Source organism: Meles meles, chromosome 1, assembly GCF_922984935.1.
Source record: "Meles meles chromosome 1, mMelMel3.1 paternal haplotype, whole genome shotgun sequence".
Taxonomy (NCBI): Eukaryota; Metazoa; Chordata; class Mammalia; order Carnivora; family Mustelidae; genus Meles; species Meles meles.
Window position 1 is genome coordinate 110,813,115 of NC_060066.1, and position 26,026 is coordinate 110,839,140.

The following is a 26,026-nucleotide window of genomic DNA, read 5'->3' on the forward strand; positions in this document are numbered from 1 at the left end:
TATTGATACAAGTTTGCATAAAGTTCAAGAGTATGCACAATTCAGAATGGAACTCAGTATAAATAAGTCTTGGCTTATAGCTCATTGTCCTTCTAAAAACTCACATGTTTTAATAATTAATCTTGAATTATAAGAAGGAAAAGAAAATAATGCGTTAAAACCACTGTTTCCCTTTCTCTTCAGTATTACAAGTGTACTCTTGGCGCTGTTCTTCTAAGTGGGTAAGAATCAGGGCTAAGCTGTACTTAAGGAGTTGTTCCTGATTCAGATGATTAATGGTGAAAAATATTTCTGGTTATGGGTATTTTTAGATGGAATAGGCAGTGGAACAACTGAAGCAGTTCATTCAAGTGTACCTACCACTGGTATCTTCACTAGAGTTTTATACAATAAACTTTTAGACCCTAGGGGAAGCAACTTAGTTTGGTACAAACAATAAGGTTCCAATTTCCAATGATTCTGGGTAATTAACCCGGATTTGTTATACTTCTCTTCTACAGATTAAATGATAGAAATGACCTAATGAATTTTTTTGATAAGACTTTGTGACTGTGTAGACTGTATGTTGGCAGTATTTTGGTTGAGGGGGGTAGTTAGTGTGGTGATTTGATGTGTTAATGTTGAAGCAGAGAAGAGAGATTTCCATAGTGCCAGACATATGTGGGTGCTTATCATTATCCTTGGTTTGCCCCTCCTCCTCTCTTCTAACACAAGCACCTTATGCTTAAAATTCAAAACTTTGTATCTGAATATCTGTATGTGTGTATGTGTGTGTGTGTGTGTTTATATATATATATGTGTGTGTGTGTGTGTGTGTATATATATATGTATGTGTGTATATATATATGTCAGGATGAATGATTCTAAAGCCAGGACTTGGATGTGGGAGGAGTATAGAGGCAAAGAAAGACTATGTTTGGTTCCTGTTTGAGCCCCCCCCTTTCTTTAAAAGATCATTTATATGTTTATTTGACAGAGAGAGAGTGAGAGAGAGCACAAAGCAGGGGGAGTGGCAGGCAGAGGGAGAAGCAGGCTCCTGCTGAGCAAGGATCCCAATGCAGGACTGGATCCCAAGAGCCTGGGATCATGACCTGAGCTGAAGGCAGATGCTTAACCAACTGAGCCACCAAGGCATCCCCTGTTTGATCCTTTTACACATTTACCTATTCCCCAATTAAGGTTAACATCACCCCTGGAAAAAAATTACGAAAATTAAAATGTAAAGTAGCCATCTTTAGAAGTGACTTGAGATAAGCACTTAAAATCCAGTCTGGTTGTAATCTCAGTATAGGGTGAAACTAAACTGTGTTTGTAACTAAGGAAACATAGCCAAGGGGCGCCTGGGTGGCTCAGTGGGTTAAGCCTCTGCCTTGGGCTTGGGTCATGATCCCAGGGTCCTGGGATCGAGCCCCGCATCGGGCTCTCTGCTCAGCGGGGAGCCTGCTTCCCTTCCTCTCTCTCTGCCTGCCTCTCTGCCTACTTGTGATCTCTGTCTTTCAAATAAATAAATGAAATCTTTAAAAAAAAATAGCCAAGTAATTTTATTATATTTTGTCAGGAGAAACAGTATGTCTCTTAGAAGAAGGTGTGGGAATGTTGGTCAACAGGGAAAGAGTAGAAAAAAAAGTCAGAGGCAAACATCATCCTCATCTGGTACTGCGGAGGGGAAGAGGAAACCCAGGTCCTTGATTTTTGAGGATCTGGTTTATACTCATGGTGGGGATGGTTATCTTAGGCTGTTGTAAAGTAAATTGGCATTTGGGGTTTTATATACATGGCCTCTGAATTTGGTTTTTATGTGAATCTTTTTCTTTCTTTTTTAAGATTTTATTTGTTTATTTGACAGATCACAAGTAGGCAGAGAGGCAGGCGGGGGGGGGGGGGGGGACGGGGGGGGGGGGAGCAGGCTTCCCACTAAGCAGAGAGCCCCGTTGAGGGCTCTGTCCCAGGACCCTGAGGTCATGAGCAGAAGGCAGAGACTTAATCCATTGAACCACCCAAGCACCCCTATGTGAATCTTTTTTTTTTTTTAAGACAGATCTTCTCTTGGTCTGCTAACTTAGATTTCTGAGTCTGTAAGATTGAAGGTTTCAGACCTTGGATTGTGTGTTTATCAGGATAATGCTCCTTTATGAGAGAGGGAGGGGGCTGAATGGCTGCTGGAATTTCCCAAGACCTTATTGGGCCTCACCATAAACTTTTTCGTCCTGTCCTCAGGAAATTATAGTTTCTATGACTTTCTCTAAAAGCAAAGTTATTTTTAATCAGTGTGGTGTAATGAAAAGAATATGTGAGGAAGACGAAGGCTGATATAACTTAAAACAAAAAACTTTATCATGAAAGGCTTTAAACATCAAAAATAGACTAGTATAAGAAGCCCACATGAACCCAGCTTTAATAATTATGAATTTAAGCCAGTCGTATTTCATTCATCTCTACCCTAAGTCCATATGATGTCTCCAGATAGTTTGAAACAGTTGTTACAATTTTTGAGTCTTTTGAGTGAAGGAGTGGCGCCCTCTATGTAGCTGGAAGTCAGGAAGAGTAGTGACTAGTGTGAATTGAGAAGAAAAATGGCAGTATTAAGTCAAGTGCTATCAAGCCTTTAAAAAGAAAATCTAGAAACTGGAACTATAGCAACTTCAGAATGTTATTTTGGGATTTTCAGTCCTCCAAGAGAATGGAAGTGAGATAATTTTCTAAGAACAGACCTTTGTTCTAACATCAGGCTATTGAAGTATGTAAGAAACAAGCGGACATTTTCCTTTTTACTTTGATAATTAGAGAATGATGAGCTTACTAATTTGAAAAAGTTCTCTGTATGTTCTGTAATGTTGATTGCAGGAGAGATAATCCACAACTGAGAGATCTATGTTTTATAATTAGCTGCTTTTATCAAGGATAATTTACAAAGCATTTGGAAAGAATTTTGGTTATCTTCCCTATAATCAAAATAGAATTATTTAGGAAGGTTTGATTGTGGAGGGAGTACCGAGGGATAGGAAGGACTCCATAGTACTTCTGCAATTTGGTTTATACCTCTGAAGTATCCTGTTCTGTTGAAAGAGCTGTTTGTGGCTGACAGCCTGGTTCCTAGAACTGTGCCTGGGATCATGATGATGATTATCTACTCTAAATCAACATGCTTCTTTTTTCAGAGTCTTTTTTTGTCTTCCCAATTGTGATATCTGCTTTTGAAATTATTTTTTCTCCACCATACCTCTTAACATCATTTTGGAAGTTCAGTATCAGTGTAAATGACCTTTTTATTTTTTTATTTTTTTTTTATTTGAGAGAGTGAGAGAGAACATGAGAGGGAGAAGGTCAGAGAGAGAAGCAGACTCCCCTTGGAGCTGGGAGCCTGATGTGGGACTCGATCCAGAAATCACAAGTAGGCAGGGAGACAGTAGAGAGAGAGGAGGAAGCAGGCTCTCCGCAGAGCAGAGAGCCTGACGCGGGGCTTGATCCCAGGACCCTGGGACCATGACCTGAGCTGAAGGCAGAGGCCTCAACCCACTGAGCCACCCAGGCGCCCCTGTAAATGACCTTTTTTTTTTTTTTTTTTTTAAAAGATGTTATTATTTGACAGACAGAGATCACAAGTAGGTAGAGAGGCAGGCAGAGAGAGAGAAGCGGGAAGCAGGCTCCCCGCTGAGCAGAGAGCCCGGTGCGGAGCTCGATCCCAGGACCCTGGGATCATGACCTGAGCCGAAGGCAGAGGCCTTAACCCACTGAGCCACCCAGGTGCCCCTGTAAATGACCTTTTAACTCCAAAGGTCTTCATCCCTACTCCATTTTAGCCACCTACGCCCATTGCTGTATCTTGGACTTTATGATCATCCAGAACAGTTCGTCCTCTGAAACCTCTCAAGCTCTACTATCTTATGATCCAGCCATAACTTCTTAAGTTTTCAGCTCTTTGGGGCATGTGGGTGGCTCAGTCGGTTAAGCATCTGCCTTCACCTCAGGTCATGACCCTAGTTTCCTGGGTTTGAGCCCCATGTCAGGCTCATTGCTCAGCAGGGAGTCTGCTTCTCCCTCTGCCTCTCCCCCTGCTTATGCTCTCTCTCTGTCAAATAAATAAAATCTTAAAAAGTTTTTAGCTCTTTTATTTCTTTACTTCCACTCTATGTATTTTCTGATTATATTAGATTCTGGTACTTTGACTCTGATTTGTGAAGTATATGGCAAGTAATTTCATGTTCATATAGTCAGTAAATAATCGAGCACCTATCTGTCCTAGGCATATACTGGTAAACAAAACAGATCTGCACCCTGCTGTTATGAAATATTAAGCTTACTGAATGGAGACAGACATTAAAAAAATATCAATTGTGGGGCGCCTGGGTGGCTCAGTGGGTTAAGCCTCTGCCTTCGGCTCAGGTCATGATCTCAGGGTTCTGGGATCGGGCCCCGCATCAGGCTCTCTGCTCAGCAGGGAGCCTGCTTCCTCCTCTCTCTCTGCCTGCCTCTCTGCCTGCTTGTGATCTGTCAAATAAATAAATAAAATCTTTTAAAAAAATAAAAAAATATCAATTGTGATAAGTGCTATAAAGTAATGAACGAGATGCTGAGGAAAAAAATAATAGGGGATCAGAAGATGGGTGAAATAGGTGAAAGGGATTAAGAAGTGCACTCTTACAGTTATAAAATAAGTAAGTCACAGGGATGAAATCCAACGTAGGGAATATAGTCAGTCATATGGTAACAGCTTCGTATGTTGATAGGTGATAACTACACTTACTGTGGTCATTTCATAATGTATATAAATAATGAAACACTATGTTGTATACCTGAAACCAATACAATATCTTATGTATTCTTCAATTGCAAAAAGAGAGAATAGGAGGTAAACACTGTAGTTTCCATGATGAAAGAAAGACTTTCTGACATGACATTAAAATGGAGGCTAAAGGATTAGAAATTCCTTGCCATTCACAAAGTTAGGGAATAGTGTTTGTTATAGAAGCAGTATATATGGAAGCCTAGAGGTACGGTGAGCTTGATGAGGCAGAAAAACTGAAAGAAGGCCCTTGTAACCGGAATATACTGAGTGGGGGAGAGTAGCATGAAGTGATGTGGGCCAGTTGAATAGAGACCTGCTGAATCAGGCCTTGTAGGTCATGTTTAAGAGTTTGATTTTATACGAGTTGTTTTGGGAGATAGTTGAAAGGTTTTAAGCTGGGAAATGACATGGTCCATTTTTATGTTTTTAAAAATCATTCTGACTTCAATATGCGGAAGAGACAAGGAAGAGGCTAGAAGAGAAGTGGAATGACACTTAAGAGGGAAGGTATTTCAGTGTCTAGGGTCACTGCTGGCTTAGGTTAAGATAGTGTGACAGTAGGTAAGGAGTAGATTTGAGAAATGTGTTTGAGCTAGGAGTGCCAGATTTGATTGTTAGTTGTTGGAAGATAGGGGAGAGGGAGGTGTCAGGAATGACTCCTAGGTTTCCAGTATGAGCAAACTGGTATGTATGCCACATCTTGAGAGACAGAGTATGTGTGTATATGTAAGGAAGAGAGAAAGAGCGCTCAGAAACGTGGTCTGGGTTGGAGATATACATTTGGGAGTTGTTCCCGTATAGGGGATATTTAAAGCAGTGGGAATGAGCGAGAGGGAGAGGGAGGAAATCACAGGGCCCAGACTTATGATTGTGACAAATTACAACACGTTGTAATTGATTCCTTTTTTCTTTTTAACATTAGACATTAGAATAGGTTTAGGGTTAGCCTTCTAAAATCAATTTCATTTGTACTCAGATAAACTTTCTTAGTGGGAGAGAAAGGGATGGAGTTACTGCTAGCTTGGAGGGTGGCGGATGAAGGAGTAGGGGGAGGGGCTCAGGGATTTATTTGGTCTCCAGATTATTTTATTTCTGAAGTGTACAGTGTGCCTGTTTTGAGTGTTTCTCAGCTTTCTGTGTATAGCAGAGAAAAAAAACTTGAGAGCTTCTGATGCACAGGTTAAAGTTCATGGTAAATCTGAGGTTTTCCACAATGTGGTCCCTGCCTACCTATTGACATTAAAACGACTCCCCTCCAACCTCTGTGCCTGTTAGATAGAGTCTGTTGTGATGATCCTTAGCCCATAATTTCCTTTTTCATGGAGCAACAGACTAATAATTTAAGTCACTGTTTCAGAGAAAGCCTTCCCTGGCCTTTCCTTATATTCCAAGTGTACATTAATTATAGCAATTATTTTATTAAATTTTAATGTTTCTTGGATTGACTGTATCTTCACCAAACAAATCTTGTTGGAAAGGATTGGTCTTTTTATATCCCTTTGGTTTTCTTTTTTCTTTTTATTATTTTTTAAATTTTATTATTTTTTAAAGATTTTATTTATTTGACAGACAGAGATCTCAAGTAGAGAGGCAGGCAGGGAGAGAGAGGAGAAAGCAGGCTCTCCTTGGAGCAAAGAGTCCTACATGGGGCTTGATCCCAGGACCCCAGGACCTTGACCTGAGCCGAAGGCAGAGGCTTCAACCCACTGAGCTACCCAGGCGCCCCTGGTTTTCTTTCTTTTTTTTCTTTTTTTATTGTTATTATTTTAAATTTTATTTTATTTTATTTATTTGACAGAAACCACAACTAGGCAGAGAGGCAGGCAGAGAGAGAGGAGGAAGAAGGCCCCCCGCAGAGCAGAGAGCCCGATGTGGGGCTGGATCCCACATGACCTGAGCCGAAGGCAGAGGCTTTAACCCACTGAGCCACCCAGGCGCCCCTGGTTTTCTTTTTTAAAACACAATTGATTTCCTTTTTTAGAGAGAGAGCGAGAGAGAGAGTAGGGGGAGAAGGAGAATTTTTTTTAAAGAAACGTTGTTTAAAGATTTTATTTGAGATAGAGCAAGAGGGAGAGAGAGTAAGAGAGCATAAATGGTGGGGAGTGGCAGAAGGAGAAGGGAGAAGCAGACTTTCCACTGAGCAGGGAGCTTGACTCGGTGCTCAATCCCAGGACCCTGGGATCATGACCTGAGCCGAAGACAGGTGCTCAACCAACTGAGCCACCCAGGCACCCCCAGGAGAGAGAACCTTAATAAGCAGGCTCCCAGCTGAGCTCAGACCCTGATGTGGGGCTTGATCCCAAGATCCTGAGGTCACAGATTAAGCTGAGACCAAGAGTAAGATGCTTAACTGACTGTGCCACCCAGGCGCCCCTCTTTATATCTCTTTTAAGAAAGCATTTGAATGTTTGAGTTACTATTCTGATTGTCTTTGACTAGCCAAATGTGGCTTACATCACTTTCTGGTAAGACCGAGTTTATATAGGGTTTACAGGGAGCAAGAAAATAGTTGAAAATGTCTTCCCAGGTCTATTTTATTAGGTAGTTAAAAATAGTTTTAGAAGTATGGTAAGTGGATGATAAAGGAAAGAAATACTTTAGGATGGTAAAAAAAATGTATGACAAAGCAATCTCTAAAGTGTATTCTTTTTTAAAATAAGATTTGCTTATTTGGTTGAGAGAATATGTGAGCTGGGGGAGGGGAGAGGGAGAGAAAACTCGAGCAGACTCCATGCAGAGTGTAGAGCCCGACTGGGGGCTTGATCTCACCAGGCTGAGATCATGACTTGAGCTGAAATCAAGAGTCAGATGCTTAACTGACTCTTGATTTCAGCTCAAGTCATGATCTCAGGCACCCTTAAAGTGTATTCTTTCTTTTTTAAAAAAATATTTATTGAGAGAGAGCCTGTGCACGAGTTGGGGGAGGGTCAGAAGGAGAAGCAGACTCCCCACTGAGGTGAGCAGGGAGACCAGCCTCGATCCCAGGACCCTGGGATCCTGACCCGAGCCAATGGCAGACTCGATTAACCGACTGAGTCACTCAAGTGTCCCCAAAGTGTATTCTTTCTTATCAGTACTAACGCTTGATATTTATTTAAAAGAAAGATTCTTGGTACTGAAGGAAGTAGAAGCTGATTTGGAATTGTTCTAGTTATTTGAATTAACATTTTTGTTAAATACCTGAGAATGTTAAGTTTTATTTAGAGCCATTGGTAGTCAGAAAAATAGATTACAAATATTGAAAACTTCATTGTTAATTCCTAGTTTACCACTTGATTTATATCGTGCTTCAGTTTGTGTCCTTTACACGTGTATAGTATCAAATAGCAGTTTTTGTACCCATCAATTTTATAATCTCCCCCCTAAAGATTTTATTTATTTATTTATTTGACAGAGATCACAAGCAGGCAGAGAGGCAGGCAGAGAGAGTTGGGGAAGCAGGCTCCCTGCTGAGCAGAGAGCCCAGTGCGGGGCTCGGTCCCAGGACCCTGGGATCATGACCCAAGCCGAAGGTAGAAGCCTTAACCCACTGAGCCACCCAGGTGCCCCCAGTTGTATAATCTTATACTGCTCTGATAACTAGTGGAGATTTTTCATTAGATTTGAAGAGAAAATTAGATCATGAATTTATCCCAGTTTTAAAAAAATCAACCCAAATTAAACAAAAATCTGACATTCTCCCTTTTAGTGGGAACACTCAGAGGGAACCTCGTATAAAGCCATTCTGCAAACTTCTTATCAAATTCTTTATTTGCCAGAGCGTGATCAAAAAAACTGTCCTTGGAGTCAGCAAGTACATGTAACATTTCATCGCATCAGCTTGTACACTGTATATTACTCTGAAACTACATGCTTAGCTTTCTAATGAAAGATTTTTATTTATTTCTTCCTCTCTTTTATAGGAATATATTTGCCCCAGATGTGAATCAGGCTTTATTGAAGAAGTGACAGATGATTCCAGGTATTGTATAAGCTCGTGAATAAATCAGGCATTCTGTTATCAACATTGTTTTCTGTTAGCATTGACTGAACGAATAAAAGGAAAATTGTTCTATAACTTATGTTCTCTGCTGTGTGGGAGGAAGGGAGGGAGGGAGGAAGAGGGAAGGGTAATAAAAATGTAAGAATTGGGGATGTGATGTGATAGTGGGTATGATGAGATCCTCTGCTTCTGATTGTGTGTGGCATTCCTTTGAAATCTCTATATCCATATCAGAGGAAATCTGGTAAGTTTGCATTTATTTTCTGAGTCTTTGGTGTCCTTTTAGATTATTGGGTGGTTTCAGTGACCACTCTGTTGCCTAAAGGTAAATGGCTGTTATACCTCTTTGGTCGGCTCGGGACTGACTTCTGACAAAGGTATCTAAGAAGGTAAGCAGGCTGGTCTAGCCAAGGAAACTGAGTTATTACTCTCTTTTGAGGAAAGCCTTAAGATCCTTTTTCTTACTAAAATGATTGCAGTCAGACTTATGCCATTTTATAGCTGTAATATTAATTTGGTTCATAATGTTTGAAATCGGCTCTCATTGGTCTTACTAGAGATATAAAACCTATAAAAGGGGAAGTGTTTCTGAAAGTGACAGTATTTTATATTACTTTTTGGTTAATATGAGTAAAACTATAAAAACTTAATAAAAAGTAGAATAGCATCGGTAGGATAGCCTTTTATGGCTAAACATAATGGCACATTTGTTCTTTTATGACTGTTGGTTAGATAATTTGGTTGGACAATTGATGAAATACTGACTGGATGAAAAGAACCTGTAATCTGAAGCTTCTTTTAATCTTGGGGTGACTTTGGAGATTTTAATGGCAGTAAATAATTCCTTTACTGTTGCTATTGGCAGACTCCAAAGTTGAAGGTCCCTTCCACAACCAGGAAAAACCACACATTTTACAGTATGTACTATTAGTTTAACTTTATTAATGAGTGGTGATTATATATATAAGTGAGCTGGAGCTTCTGGGGCATTATATGGCATGGGATCAAGTTTGGTACACTTACATGGTGATCTAATAATCTTGGTGTTTGAATAACACAATACCAGCTTTAAACCTGTAAGATTAGCATGACAGCAAAATGAGCAATTTTGTGCGAGTAGCATGCTAACTTGGGGCAGCTTTTTATTTGTGCTTTTATAATGGCATCAAATACTTATTGCAAACACTTATGCTTTGCATGTATTGAATAAAGAGCATATTGGTTATTGGGAAGCAGTTGATGGGCTAATTTTTTTGTTTTAAGTTTTTAAGTAGTAATCCTGGTTTCTTTAGCCTTGTGGTTATAAATGCAGATAGTGATTAACTGTAGGATGAGTCGTTTTTTTAGAAGGGGACTATGAATTTTATGGATCCTGCTTTTACTTGATTTAATTCTTTTATTTGTGCCTTTGTAGGCATCTACAGGTGCTATTGGTAGCAAACACTCAATTGTACAGATTATATATCTTTTGAAAGATTGGTGTTCTAAATGGTTGAAGAAATCTTTTTCTTAGAATCAGTTTCTTAGAGGTAGCGTGGTATTTGCTTTCTATTAAGTTCATAAACATTGGCTGATTTTTGAATACTTAGCAACTACAGTGGTAAGTAGTAGATGGTAAAAATTAATAATAGGAGGTCCTCACGTATAAATATTGGGTAGTGGACTCCATATGTTACTGGACATTGATTAGAGGGGCATGTTGTAAGTTTTCTTAAGCTTTGTAACATCTCTCAGAACAGTGTATTTGTTTTATTATCCTTCTCTATGATTAGCCTTGTTACTCTTAAAATATGGAGGAATTTTAAGGAAAGGGAATGCTGAGGAAGTTTCAGGGGGAGCAGAACTGTAAAAGATAAAGTTCATAGCTTTAATTACCTGGGATATTTGAATCCCTGAAGCAATTTAGTAAAGGCAGGGAGGAGCCTGGGAAGCCTGTCCAGGCTTGAGCAATAAAATGGGTACACAGTGGTAGTTGAATTATTTACTAATTTAGCATAAATGTACCAGTACTTCTGGGCTTATTCTACATTTGAAGTGTTTTTAACTTCTGAAACAAATGCAAGTGTTAAATGGTTTCTAATTAGTGAATAAGGCCTGAGCATGACTACATAGAAAATGGCATTAGCTTTGCTTTTTCACTTTTGGTTTCAGACTAACCAAACTGTGTTTGTTTCCTCATTGAGCTGAGTGCAGTTGGTGTTCTGAAAATGAAAGCTACCTGCAGTAGTTTATAGACTTGTGTTTGGAGTAACTATGTGTACATGTTCATAGGCTTGTGTCTTGAAGTAAAAGTGATACCTGGTAGTTCTTGTGATTTTTTTCCATTCCTTTCTCCACAAAATATTAGCCATTTTTCTCTCCTTTTTTTGCAGATTTCATGGGGACGGTGGGATCTAATATTTCTCCCCAGTCTTCAGGAGTAGTTATTTTATTGTTTACACTTTTTTTTTTTTTTTAAGTAATCTCTCTACCCAGCGTGGGGCTTGAACTTACAACCCTGAGATGAAGAGTCACATGCTCTACCAGCTGAGTCAGCCAAGCGCCCCTTTTTTCACATTCAGCAATTTTATTTTCAAGTTACCAATGTAGGACACGATGTTGCAGGGTTTTTCAAAAACGATAAATGCTCTGTATAATGTTTTACACACAATAAACACTTTACATGTATTTGTGGTATTAACACACTCTTTACCCTCTCAATTTATATGTATACATATGCTTTTTAAGGTTTTATTTATTTATTTGGGAGAGAGAGGGAGAGAGTGAGCAGGGGGGAGGGGCAGAGAGAGAGGGAGAAGCAGACTCCCCACTGAGCAGGGAGCCCTATGTGGGACTCCATCCCAGGACCCTGGGATCATGACCTGAGCTGAAGGCGGCCACTAAATCAACTGAGCCACTCAGGCACTGTGAATTTATATTTATGAAAAGAGGGAAAGGGTTAGAAGTGGGTGAGATAAATTCTAGATATTTATAAGGTAGAATTTATAATCAGAGTCAGAGTGCAGAGGGCTGTGGATCCTTATTTGGTCGGTGAGTTCAGAAAAGACTTAATGGAGGAGGTAGCATTTGAGATGGGCCCTGAAGGATGGGTAGGATAATCAAAGAATAGGATAAACTATTAAAAGAAGAAAAAATGTTTATTGAAATCTTTTATAATGTGCTAAGTATAGTACCAGGCCCCTTGTAGTACTATATTTAATCATTCCCAAGTAAGCTCAAATGTTATGTTCATCTGGTGGTTGAATGATTTTTTTTAGCAAAACATTATTTTGGGAATCTTGTTTTATTTCTTTGCCTCCTTGAGAATAAATGTTTTTTTTTTTCTCTTGCTAGATCAAATTTGAATTGCATTGCTGGCTGTGGTTCCTTCTTGCTACTCTGTGGTGGCCCCTCTTTCTAATTTTTCACTTGATTTATACTTGATTTTGTGGTTTGTTATGATATCTTTCGTAGATTAATCCACATGCCAGTTCTTCATAATTTCCTTCGTAGGTGTCACGTTGGGATGAGTTATTTTTCCTTATTGGGCTTTGTTCTCATTGTACTATTCTATATTTAGCTTCTGGGAGTGAAGCTTGTTCCTAGGAATAGAATCAGTACTCATTTCTTTTTCTCTTCAGTTTTTTAGGTGGTGGCGGCAGCCGGATAGACAATAGCACATCAACACATTTTGCAGAGGTAAGTTTTCCTTTGGCTGTAGGGATTCTGTAGATAATGGGTGTATGTTTAAACCATGACAGAGTTCTACCTGACAGTGCAGCAGAACATCAGAAAGTATAAGAAAAGTGTGGGCAAGAGTAGCCCTTAGAAAGATTTGTGATTTTAGTAGTTGGGCCTTTGATATGTTACTTTTGGTAAACCCTTGACAAAGAGAGGAACCTCCTTGATCTGTGCTGTTTTAAACCTGGTGGTGTTTCCAATTGTTTTCTACTTCCTTAATTGTGTATACGGTGTGAAAGGAAAAGAAAACCTTGTGGTGTTTGTGAAATAACAGTGCTATAGACTCTGCTTTGGTGATGTGGCAGCCAAGGAAACAGCAGGCCAGAATGAGTTGTAATTGAAGTCACCATTCAGCTTTACACAGAGGTACTGGTTTTTAGAGATGGCCTCTAAAAAACATGGTGGTTTGGTATGATTGGAATTGGGGGTCAGATTAAGGATATGGTATTTACTTGCCTTCCAGATCTCCAGGTGGGACCTATAATTAATTTCCAATTCTATACATAACGTAGCATCCATAGTTTTGGAAAAAAAATCTTAACTATGATTTGAATATGAGGCATTAGTTTACATCTTGGAATACTGTTTTACATTAAATTGAGAGTAGTTTTGTTTTTCATTTTATTCATTAACTTAAAATCTCTTGCTTAGTTTTTTGGGGGACTATTTTAACCATTTTTAAGTATACAAGTAAATGGCATTAAGTGCTCTATTTTTAATCATTTAGAGACTCTACCCCATAAAAGACAGACCATCTATCGCATCCTATGAGAAACACTGGTTTGTTTTTGCTTCTATTGCCACACAACTTGGTTGGCTTTAGAAAGCTAACAGATAAGATGCCAAAAGAACAAAAAATTAAATCCCATAATCATGATGTTTCTGTGTGTGTGTTTCGGGATCACATTAGTCTTTTCCAAAGATATCTCAGTTGCCTAGAAGCCTAGCAAAATTTTTTGTATTTATTTATTTGTGTGTAAAGTAAAACTGTTCGCAGTACATTGGACAATTGGCGTTCAAGAAGCAGCCCATAAAACCTTAAGCTCCTCTCCTCCAGATTTTTATATTGTTAGAATTATAGTCAAGACTCTTGACAAAATGTTTGAGTAAAATTCCTGTTTTACTAAAGGTACTTTCTTTTACTTATGGTCTGTGTAGTTCTTAACATCGAGTTTTAAGTTTTTTGGTTAAATCTGAAATGCCTTAGTACATGGGCTGGTTAAAGTGTGCTTTGCAAGACATTTTGTGTCTTTGAATGCCTATTTTTTTTTTCTCATTTTGATGGATTGAAAAACATTATTTAAAATTTATTCTTGCCAGGCCTGGAAGCCCTTTTAATTTCATTTTGTATTTCCCTGTGTGTGTTATTCCCGATAACATAGATTGTCACTTACTAATTATACATATGCTGAAAAAACTTTATCTCATTTTCTTTAAATGTTAGTTCTCTTAGGAAATGTAAAAACATTGGTCTGTCAGCTTTATAGATATGACTCACCAGGGGAGATGCATTAAGAAGAAAAATAAATATAGGTGGTCATTTTCCTAACTTTAGTAATGCTAAATCTGTCACTGATGGCGTGAGCTATCCTTCAGGTGTTAAAGTAATTTTGCTGAATCATAGCCTGTGGCTTCATGTCCCTTAGGGTTTATAGCAAGGGCACGATTATGCCCAGTTTTCCCTCTGTAGAGATCCCTTGTTATCATGCCTGAGTATGTCAGTTTTTTCCTTTTCTAATTATATTTTGCATTTAAAAAATAGAAAAAAAAATCTGTCTTTATGATATAGAAGTCGCTGGGGATTTAAATCTGTCAACTTCTTAGCTAAATGTTTTATACACAGCATTCTCCTAGAAGTAGGGACAAGAAGCAAATGTCATGGTTACCTTGCCTGCAGGGAACTTAAAATTTCGTTGGGGTACAAATGCAAACACATGAAGCAAATGGGAAAATAACAAAGAGTATACAGAGAGTGTATAAGTGATAAGCTTATTGTGGGAGGTATATAACAAGTACAGTAGAAGGGAGAGGTTGATAGGCTGCAGCCTCTGGGGAGACTGAAGTGTTTAGGAGGAGAGAGGTCAAATGACACAGTAGTATGCCTGGAACAAGATTGCCTGAGTTGAAATTCTGGGTCCACTACTTAACTGGCTATGTAACCTGGGCAAAATTACTTAGAATCTCTCTTTGTGTTTCTGTTTCTTTGTAAATTGGGGAAAATAATATCTACCTCATAGGTTTGTGAAGGTTAAATGAAGTAAGACATTCTAGGTATGTAGGCCAATGTGCCTGCCATGCAGTGAATTTCAATACATTTTAGCCATTATCAAAACTTTGTTGAAAAGGTGAAACTCCTTCATGAGGAAGTTAAAAGAAGGCATCGAGTATTGGAACCTTACATGGTAGACAGAATTCAAATACACAATGAGGTGAAAAAAATTATCTCAAAATAATATTCATAAGCTATAAGGTTTTAGACTCACGTTCCTGGATAAAACACTTAGAAAATTATAAATTGAAACCAAAGTTATTTTCCTTTTCCATATTTTAGTTTGTAATTTTAGCAAAAGCTTATGCTGAATTTTGTTCCGTTTTCCTCAACCAGAGTTCCTTGTACAAAAAATGTTATTTTCTATAATTAGCATTTGCTAATAGCTGAATTCTTAAAATACTAGGTATGTTAAAAGAGGCTTAGTCCAAGCAAAACTTTTAACAAAGTTAGTATTGATTTTTAAAATTTTTTTATTAAGTGGCTCTTGGGTGGGGAGATAGAGTGGGTAAAGTTGGAGTGAGGGTGGGAGGAGGGTTGCTAGTTAAATGGGAGTTTTGTTTGAGTATTGTGTGAGGATCAGTGGAGAATGAATCTAAAAATGTTGCTAGCAGTTTGTAGGGAGGAAAGGCATTGCTGTATTGAGGTTTTTGGTGGTAACCTGGTGAATTGAGCCCATGGCTGCCTGAGGGTTTCATTGATTACTTGAAAGCTTCTGACCATGACCTGGTACCAGTGAGACATCTGATCTGAGAGTCTCAGCTTACCAAAATGGATCACTTCAGTGCAAGAGTGGCTGTGGCTGCTGCCTCTGATTAGCAGAAAATAAGATAGGTGGCTTCCTAGAAGCAGAACTCCCAGGCGTATACAATGAAGGTAGGGTGCTCTGAGCAGTCTGATTTGTATTTATTTAAATAAAATTTCTTTCGGTACATGATGTAGCATTAAAATGACAATAAAAAGATACTGAAAACATCTGGAATCCCACTGTTCCAGGAGCTTCTTTTCTCCACGTATTTCCTTTCAGGTTTTGTCTTGAGTCATTGGTACTGAAAGATACTACAACAGCATTAAGAAGATTTTTAAAAAATGAAAAATCTGTATTCTCATTATTTTAGCTTTATTTCTTGCATATTTTACATTTTCACCTACATGATTCATAACTGTTTTCAGAGGCATTCACAGAGTATACTATATTGAATTTCTGCTTTTTAACATTTACTTAGGGTTATGTGAAAAATCTTTTTTTGTCTCCTTGTAGTTAAAAGAATTATAAATTTTATGAGTTCATATTGGTTCATGCCTGTACTGTATTAAACTGTTATCCTGTGTTAAACATGTCTGCTTATGTGTGATAGTTATTGTTGATTGTATCTCTTCTCTCCACCTCTGAATCTAGAACACATTGAGAAATATAGAAGCCAGACAGATGGAAACAAAAATTTAGTTTTATTCTTCCATATTGGAGAAATAGTTGATCTGTGGCCAAATGGACATCCAAAGTCTGTATAGGATGACTTACCTAAGAATTAGAGGTTGCAGAGGAGGCATTCATACTCAGAACCATTTTTTTTTTTTTTTGCATTTGTGTAGCTTCCTAATACGTGAACCCCATCCGTTGGAGAAACGAATGACTGAATGGTGAAATCAGCAGATGTTAGGCTCTTGCCACTCACCAGTCAGATACATTACTCCTCTGGTAGAGAAGAATAATGAGGAATGATTGAAGAGGTCAGCGATGGAAATGAGAGATCTGATTCTTCCCTCTTCACTTTGGGTTTAGTGACTTAACCCTGAAGTTAGCAGGAGTATGGGAGTAGTGACTGTGGCGTCTTGGGGAGATCAGTAATATGTGATAGCAATTTTGCCTTTACCTTCATGAAGAAAGACTCTGCTCTTTTGTGTGTGCTTCTGGGGCTTGTGGAGAAGGCTCTGAAATAATAAAAAACAATATTAAGTAAATTATTTTGAACTCAATAAAATTGTTGATATTCTACAATTTTTGACCTCCAGGAATGGCAATTTTATTTTATTATGTTTTTTAAAAAGATTTATTTATTTTCAAGAGAGCATGTGCTCACATGAGGGAGCACAGAGAGGGACAAAGGGAGAGAGAGAAAATCTCCAGCAGACTTGCCACTGAGCACATAGTCTGACGTGGGACATGATCTCACAACCCTGAGATCATGACCTGAGCCTAAATCAAGAGTCGGACACTCAACCAACTGAGCCACCCAGGCACCCCCACCAAAATGGCGATTATACATGATTTAATCTAGTAAAAAGAAGTTAAAGATTTTAAACCGTCCTTCCCTGGGTTAACCATTCTTTACCTGTTTGTTATTCTCAGTCTCAGCCAGATGCCAGTAGAGTTTGGGTTCTTTGAGCTGTTGCAACCTGGATTGAATCTTAAAGTTTGAATTAATTCAACCAAATCTTTGGTGTGTCTCATTTTTTTTTTTAAAGATTTTATTTATTTACTTATTTGACAGAGATCACAGGTAGGCAGAGAGGCAGGAGAGAGAGAGGGGGAGGCAGGCTCCCTGCAGAGCAGAGAACCCGACGTGGGGCCTGATCCCAGGACCTTGGGATCATGACCTGAGCTGAAGGCAGAGGCTTAACCCACTGAGCCACCCAGGCGCCCTGGTGTGTCTCATTTTTTAGTGTGAAGAGCTCATTTCGCGGTACCTGCTTCACATCTAGTCAGTTTGGAAATGTCAAGTAAAACTCCTGAGCTTTTCGCAGTTGTTGAAAAAAATAACTCTGCATAATTAAGTGCATACTAAGTTCATACCAATAACCACAAATTAGCAAAGACCACAAACTTAATGGTAACAGAAGGAAAAAGGGTAAAACAAAATATTCTTGGTGTCAGTCTTGCCAGTTGCCCAGAGTCCATGGCCTGTAAATTTAAACTTATTTGGGGGAAAGGTGCCTTTCAGGACATTGTTTATGGCACAGTGTTTATATTACAGGGGAAATAGGGATGTGCGTCATATTTTTTTGTGTGTGAATGGCATTTGAGCTCTGTATTTTGGTCAAATTTAGGAATTCGACATGGTTGCAGGTACACTGTTGGGATTTCTTTTTGAGGGCCCTTTCTTTCCTAGGCAGTATATTATAAACCTCTGAATTTCCATTTACTTTTCTTTTTTTTTAATAAGAAGTTTTTATTTTTATTTTTTAAAAAATATTTTATTTATTTATTTGTCAGAGAAAAAGAGCACAAGTCGGGGAGGAGCAGGCAGAGGGAGAAGCAGGCTCCCTGCTGCAAGGAGCCGGATGTGGGACTCGATCCCAGTACACTGGGATCATGACCTGAGCCAAAGGCAGACGCTTAACTGACTGAACCACCCAGCCATCCCTCCATTTACTTTTAAGTCTTATATTCCAGGTACCCCTGAGTTGAATTGAGGATGAGCATGTTTTTTACTTTTCTTTCAGTTATCCTCTCTGCTCCTTAAAATCATTCTAATGTTTATTATTACTCTTTTTAAAAAATTATTCTAATTTTTCCTTAATTTATTGAACAAATCTATTTCCTGGAGACAGATCTCTTAAAGTCTGGGTCTATTAAATTATCCTCTTAGCTTTTTAGGTTTGCAGTAATTTTATTCTACCTCCATACTTCTTCTTCTAAGTAGAAGGTTTGTTTCCATGGTAAATGGGGCCCCTGCACTTATTTGCCTGTTTGCTAATAAATGCTACTGCCTTTCTCAGGATTAAGATACAGTTTAGGTCTCCAGTATCTAAAAAGCAAGGATCAAAAGTTAGGCTCCTTTTGGGTTCACACACAGTTCAAAATAAGATAAAAAGGTGATTGGAGCTGCTAATCTAATGCCATTTAACTCTGCTACCAATGGCAGATTAAAGGTAGATTGCCTCTACAACCATTATAACCATGTAATAACCATATAATTATCTTCCAAAATGGGATACTTTGTGAAAAGTTACACTAAAAATAATAAAAATTATATAATTTTTTGGAAATCTACTGATTAGCCAGAAAATTGGTTTTATTATGTAGGTGAACTTGTTAAGCAGTTGTTCAAACATTTCTCGAAAATAAAATTTAGGGAGGACCTGGCTGGCTCAGTTGTAAGAGCAGTGTGACTCTTCATCTCGGGGTTGTGAGTTTGAGACCCATGTTGGGTGTAGAGATTACATACCTACCTACCTACATACATACATAAACAATTAACTAACTAACTTTAAAAACACCCCAAATTCTAAAAAAAAAAAAAAAAAAAAAGTAACTTAGGTCCTTAAAACCTGGCAGAATTTTAAAAGAACAGAAAACTATGGACCAGTATCCCCTCATGAACATAGATGTGAAAATCCTCAACAGAATTTTAGCAAATTGAACCCAACAGTATATGAGAAGGGTTAGACAACATGTTCAAATGAGATTTATTTCATTTGTAATGTTAGTTCATAATTTGAATGTTAGTTCAACATTTGAAAAATCAAACAACATAACTCACTATAGTACACTACAAAGTAAAAACCATATAGTCGGGGCGCTTGGGTGGCTCAGTGGGTTAAGCCTCTGCCTTCGGCTCAGGTCATGATCCCAGGGTCCTGGGATCAAGCCCTGCATCGGGCTCTTTGCTCAGCAGGGAGCCTGCTTCCGCCTCTCTCTCTGCTTGCCTCTCTGCCTAATTGTGTTCTCTCTCTATCAAATAAATAAAATCTTAAAAAAAAAACATATAGTCATCTCGGTGGATGCAGATTAAGTATTTGACAAAATCTAAAAAAATTTTTATTTACTTTTTTTTTTTAAGATTTTATTTATTTATTTGATAGAGATCACAAATAGGCAGAGAGGCAGGCAGAGAGAGAGGAGGAAGCAGGCTCCCTGCTGAGCAGAGAGCCCGATGCGGGCCTTGATCCCAGGACCCTGGGACCATGACCTGAGCCAAAAGCAGAGGCTTTAACCCATTGAGCCACCCAGGCGCCCCCCAAATTTTTTTTTTTAAAGAGAGAGTGAGAGCACATGCTTTCTTTGGGGGGCAGAGGGAGAAAGAGAGAATCTTAACCGGGCTCCATGCCCAGCACAGTGCCCAACCTGGGACTTGATCTCACAACCCTGAGATCATGACCTGAGCCAGGATCAAGAGCCGATGGTTAACTGACTGAGCTATCCAGGTACCCCTAACATCTAATTTTTGATAAAAACTCTGAGCAAACTAAAGTAGATGGCAACAGCCTTTATCTAACAAAGAACATCTACTAAAATCCTGCAATTAATACCATAATTACTGGTAAAACACAGTGTTTTCTAGCTAAGATCAGGAATAAGACCAGGATGTCCTTTCTCATCACTTGTGTTCAACATTGTTTTGGAGGCTCTAGCCAGTATAATAAGGTAAGATAGGTAGAGACAGACAGATAGATGTAAGTGGTATCCAGATTGGAAAGGAAGACATAAAACTATCTCTTCACAGTTGGCATGATCTTTTATTTGAAAACCTGATGGAATCTGTAAGAGAGCTGTTAGAACTAGTTAGTGAATTTATTAACAAGGTTACAGGATATGAGAAAACATACAAAAATCAATTATATTTTTACTTATTAGCAACAGTTGGAAATCGAAGTTAAAAAAATAATTTACAATAGTATACAAATGTGAAATACTTTTTCAGATAAGATGTATAAGATCCAAACATGGAGAATTACAAAATGTACTTAGAGAAATTGAAGAACACCTAAATAAATGGAGAAATATGTCCCACTCAGAATGAACTTAATATTGTTGGGATGTCATTTATAATTTGCTATAATTCCAGTAAAGATCCCAGTCAACTTTTTTTTATAGAAATTGACAAGCAGATTTTAAAATTCACATGGAGATGCAAGGTGAGTAGAATAGCTAAAACTTCTTTGAAAGAGAAGAAAAAAGTTGGAGGACTAATACCTGATTTTAGAGCTTATTATAGTATATGTGCTGCCGAAGTGAGCACTAGAGCTTATTATAAAGCTACAGTAATCAAGACTGTGTTATTGCCACAAAGATCAAAAGAGCAGAATACCCAGAGTCCAGAAGCAGACACACACTATGGACAACTGATTTTGACAAAGGTACAAAGGCAATCCAGGAGAAAAAGGATGGCCTTTTATTTTATTTTATTTTTTAATATTTTTATTTATTTGACAGAGAGAAATCACAACCAGGCAGAGAGGCAGGCAGAGAGAGAGGAGGAAGCAGGCTCCCTGCGGAGCAGAGAGCCCTATGTGGGGCTCGATCCCAGGACCCTGGGATCATGACCTGAGCCGAAGGCAGAGGCTTTAACCCACTGAGCCACCCAGGCGCCCCCATCCTGTTTTTTTATATTAAAATCTGTAAATATTTCAGCATGGGTGTTTTCAGAAGCATTTGTCTTTTTACCTCCATTCAGAGTAACAGTTCAGTTTTTCAAGCAAAAATTGTCAAACGGTCTCTATGAATCTCTTGGATGTTTCACCAAAACTTTGTAATAATGTAATAATGTCCTGAACACCCAGTTTTATAGATGGGCTTTTTTTCCTTTTTTTTTTTTTTAACCTCTTATACTTATCTAAGTTTGCTCAGAGGCCTACAGCCTGAAGCTGTTCTTATCCTTAGTGTTGATTTGGTATAAATTTGTTCAGCACACTTTGTATCCTGTGTTCTGTGACCAGTGTGCACTGTTTGGGACAAATACATTGATCGTTATTATTTGTTTGCACTAATTGTCAGTTTCCAAACAAATACCAAATGCCTCATGCTTGTGTTGCAGCTGTTTCTAATCTTGGGGTCTTTTAGAATTTTTATATGTATTAGATGTGATAACAATTTGTATAATTATCAATGCAGATTATTGATATTGTGCTCTCCGTACTTGATTTTTCTTCTAGTCAAAATTCTCAAATACTTAGATTTTATGTTAATTATAATGATTGCTTTGAGAGTTCTGTGAGCAGACTTTGTGGAATTTTATTCCTATAGTAAGGGAATTGTACATTTCCTATATTTATGTAAGTGAATTGGATGATGGAAAACATGGAAGGGGTAATACTTTTTCACTTATTAAAGGCAAGTACAGTTTTGGATCTTTAAAAGTTGCATTTGCTTTGGAATTTGGGGTCAAGAAAAATTTTGTGTTTTAGACCACTTTTTAGACTAGAAACCAGTGATCTTTACTAGGGGGGAGACTGTCACTGGAAGGGGAGGTAAGTCTGATGATGAAGTACAGATGGCAGTTAAAATGAAAAGGTGCTTTATTTCACTTTTAGTATGCCTATTATTTTTTTGTTCATTTGGTTGGACATCAGAAGTTTTTAAAAGTTATTAAAAAAATAGTATTGGCAAGAGTATGGGAGAATGTAAGCTGTTATACTCTGAGGGGTATCAGTTGGTATAGCCCTTTGGTGGATGGCTTGGTGTTATCTAACAAAATTTAAAGTGCTTTTACCCAGTAATTCTTTATCTGTGCTACAGATGTCCATATGAAAAAGAATGCTTCCTAATATATTTTATGGGGCTAGGATAACCTGATAGCAAAACCAGACAAGGATAGTATACAAAAGGAACATTAGGGGCTAATTTACTCATGAACATAAGATGCAGAAATTTACCCAAACCCCAGAAATAGAATGCAGCAATGTATTATAAAAGCCAGCTTGTGAGAGGCGCCTGGGTGGCTGAGCGGGTTAAAGCCTCTGCCTCCGGCTCAGGTCGTGATTCCCAGGGTCCTGGGATCGAGCCCCACATTGGACTCCCTGCTCGGCAGGTAGCCTGGTTCCCCGCCACCCCTACTCTCTCTGCCTACTGGTGATCTCTGTCTGTCAAATAAATAAATAAAATCTTAAAAAAAAAAAAAGCCAGCTTGTGTTCATCCTAAGAATTCAAGGTTGGGGGGCACCTGGGTGGCTCAGTGGGTTAAAGCCTCTGCCTTCAGCTCAGGTCATGATCCCAGGGTCCTGGGATCAAGCCCGGCTTGGGGCTCTCTGCTCAGCACGGAGCCTGCTTCCTCCTCTCTCTCTGCCTGCCTCTCTGCCTACTGTGATCTCTGTCTGTCAAATAAATAAAAAATCTTTAAAAAAAGAATTCAAGGTGGGGGGGCACGTGGGTGGCTCGGCTCGGGTCATAATCCCAGGGTCCTGAGATGGCGATACCTGCATGGGGCTCTCAGCTTAGCAGGGAGCCGCCTTCTCCCTCTCCCTTTGCCTGCCACTCCCCCTTCTTGTGCTCTTTCTCTCTCTGTCACATAAATAAATAAAATCTTTAAAAAAGAATTTAAGGGGCACCTGGGTGGCTCAGTGGGTTAAAGCCTCTGCTTTCTGCTCAGGTCATGATCCCAGGGTCCTGGGATCGAGCCCCGAATCGGGCTCTCTCCTCAGTGGAGAGCCTGCTTCCTCTCTTTGCCTGCTTCTCTGCCTACTTGTGACTCTGTCTGTCAAATTAAAAAAAAAAAAAAAAAGGGAATTTAAAGTTGGGCTAATATTAAAGGCTAGAAGGCAGTGATGACATTTTAAAGTGCTGAAAGAAAAAACTGCCAACCAAGAATGCAAAATCTGGCAAAAGTGGGGTGCCTGAAGGGTTCAGTCAGTTAACTGTCTGCCTTTGTTCGGCTCAGGTTGTGATCTCTAGGGTCCAGCCCCTTAGTGGGCGCTCTGCTCAGTGGGAAGTGGGGTGTCTGCTTACTCTTCCTCTGCCCTCCCCCCTGACCCTGCCTGTGCAGTCTTTCTCTCAAATAAATAAAGTCCTTTAATTAGGACAAAAAAAAAAAACCCTCTGGCAAAAGTATCTTTCAAAAATGAAGGAAAAATTAAGACATTCCCAGATAAACAACATTTGAGGGATTTCTTTGCTGATAGACCTTCTGTATAAGAAATGCCGAAGGGAGTCTTTCAGGCTCACTGAAGACCTATTGAATTTACTTTCTGGAGTAGAGTCAAAGAATATGCATTTTAAATAAACTCTCCTATTTATTCTTACAGGCCAGGAACAAAAACCTTAAAATGAGATATCATTTTCTATCTAGCAGATTGGTAAAAAGTAAAAACAAAAACAAAAGCCATTGTGCTATCTAGTGCATGCCAGGATTTGGTACAATGGAAACTCTTGGTTAATGTGTGAATTGATGATAACTTTGCAAAACAATTTGGCATTACCTAGTAAAAAAAAGATATATAGACCATATAAAGTTGTACAAACTGCGAAATGGAGAGACTTTTCTATCTCTGCATATATGAATGTTCACACTGGCTGTTTGTAATAGCAAAAACCTGGAAACAATCTAGATGTTTATTGAGAGGAGAAAGTGTGGTGTAAAATGTGTGTGAAAATGAATGCACTGACATGTGCGGCCAAAAATGCAAGTGCTTTCATAAGGTACTTTCATAATTCGTAAGTCACATTTTATTAGAGATACATTCATTTCTAGTAAAACTATAAAGGAAATCAAGGGGATGATAAAAAATTATGGGTTGTGATTACTGGAGGGTGGGACAGGGAGGGACACACAGAGCATTTCATTGGCTTTAGTGATGTGAGCTAAGAGATGGTTATGTGGATATATATTTTATTTTCTTAATGCCTCATTATGTTTTACATGTATCAAATACCAGATATCATAATAAAAATGTTAGACTACATGAAATATAATATAAAACATTCATATTATGCTGCTGTTGAAAAGAATGATAGGACTTTGTGTGTTCTGAGTCAGTGCAAGCCTCTTTTTCCTCTGTGGGTTTTATCCCTAACATCTACAGTTTCCTTTGCCTTCCATTTGTGAGATAGTATCTCTTCCAACTTAAAAATGAAATCCATTGGGGCGCCTGGGTGGCTCAGCGGTTTAAGCCTCTGCCTGCGGCTCAGGTCATGATCTCAGGGTCCTGGGATCGAGCCCCGCATTGGGCTCTCTGCTCAGTGGGGAGCCTGTTTCTCCCTCTCTCTCTGCCTACTGTGACCTCTCTCTGTCAAATAAATAAATATTTAAAAAAAAAATGAAATCCATTGAGGCAGAGGTTTGTTTTTTTTTTTTAACATCTTATTTACTGTCGTATCTTAAATAGTTCCCAGAAAGTACAGAAAGAGTACATGCTAAACAGACATTTATTGAATGAAAGAATATGTGTGTGTTAACATGGAGATATTTAAAGATTGGAATTCTACACACTGAATTAAATTCTGAGTAGAAGAGTAGAACTGTATTGCACTTTGTATTTTATATTCTGCGTTCACATTTTTGTAATATATTACAAATATATTTTTTTAGTTAAAGGAGGAGGAAACATCTTTGAAAATCAAGAAGCAAAATGTAAACTGGAAAAAATGACAAAAAATAACATTATTGACAAACCTAAACAAACTCCTTAATTTTAGGAATTAATTTGACAAGTTATTAGATGTTAGGTTGAGACTGGAGTTTGGTCTGGAATCAGATCAACTTTAACATGTGGCTGGGCTGGTATCCCTTTCTCTGAATGTTTCTAGAGGAGACTGTTGTTAGCATGGGTCTCTGGAAGAAATAACTAGTCTTGAGCGGATGGGCTGTGAGGATTTTAAGGCCTAAGGTCTTGTGCTGAGCAGTTTTGTGTCCCTGTTATTATATATACACTAAATAATGTGTTTTCTATTTGACTTAAAATTTTGAAACAAAATGAAAAGACCAGGATGTAACCAGGGTTATGTACTTGGTTGGATATAGTAAAATAAGTAGTAGTCTATCTGAAAATACCTGTTGTACAGGTAAATACAATTTAAATTTGGTGGTTTGTTTTTTCCATGCACTCTTTGTTGAATAATTCCAAACACACTACCCCCTGCCACTGCTCTCCCCACACACCCAACAACACCTTTTTAATGATAAAATATGTACAACAGAATGGTCTTATCAAACATTCCTGCACTGCTTTGGCATGGCTTTGACAATGCCCCTTTCTGACGCAGCTTCTAGATAATAGAAGTATTTTGTAGACCTTTGTCTCTACTTTGTGGTAATGGTGCTCTTTAAAAAGTGTGTAAATACATCCATTTTATTTAAACCTTAGATAATTACATAGTAGAAATGTGGATGTTATTTGTGACAAAGCACAAGAATATGATGATCTACATGATTATGCTTAGGACAGAAGTCCATGATCATGTCTGGCTCTCATTTTTACTTCAGAAGGGGAAACTGGCCAGAGGCATGTGGACGTGAGATCAGTGTTAAGGCAAGGGTCCAGCTGTTGGCTTGTTTCTGTATGAGGAAAATTAACTTTCTCAGTGTCTAAGTGCCTCCCCTGCACATGCATACAC

The 26,026-nt window shown here is 38.5% G+C and overlaps 1 protein-coding gene across 3 annotated transcripts in view; it reads left to right on the forward strand.

Annotated features, from left to right (window-relative positions):
• The window catches only part of RNF115 (ring finger protein 115), a 70,708-nt gene that overhangs the window by 14,528 nt on the left and 30,154 nt on the right, over positions 1 to 26,026 (forward strand). For 2 of the 3 annotated variants that reach the window (XM_046008677.1, XM_046008684.1), the window contains 3 exons: positions 8,689 to 8,747; positions 9,634 to 9,685; positions 12,389 to 12,446. In XM_046008677.1, coding sequence (XP_045864633.1) covers positions 8,738 to 8,747; positions 9,634 to 9,685; positions 12,389 to 12,446 — 120 coding nt within the window. In that variant the 5' untranslated portion in view covers positions 8,689 to 8,737. The remainder of the gene's footprint in view (positions 1 to 8,688; positions 8,748 to 9,633; positions 9,686 to 12,388; positions 12,447 to 26,026) is intronic. The other variant, XM_046008669.1, reaches the window with a different exon arrangement.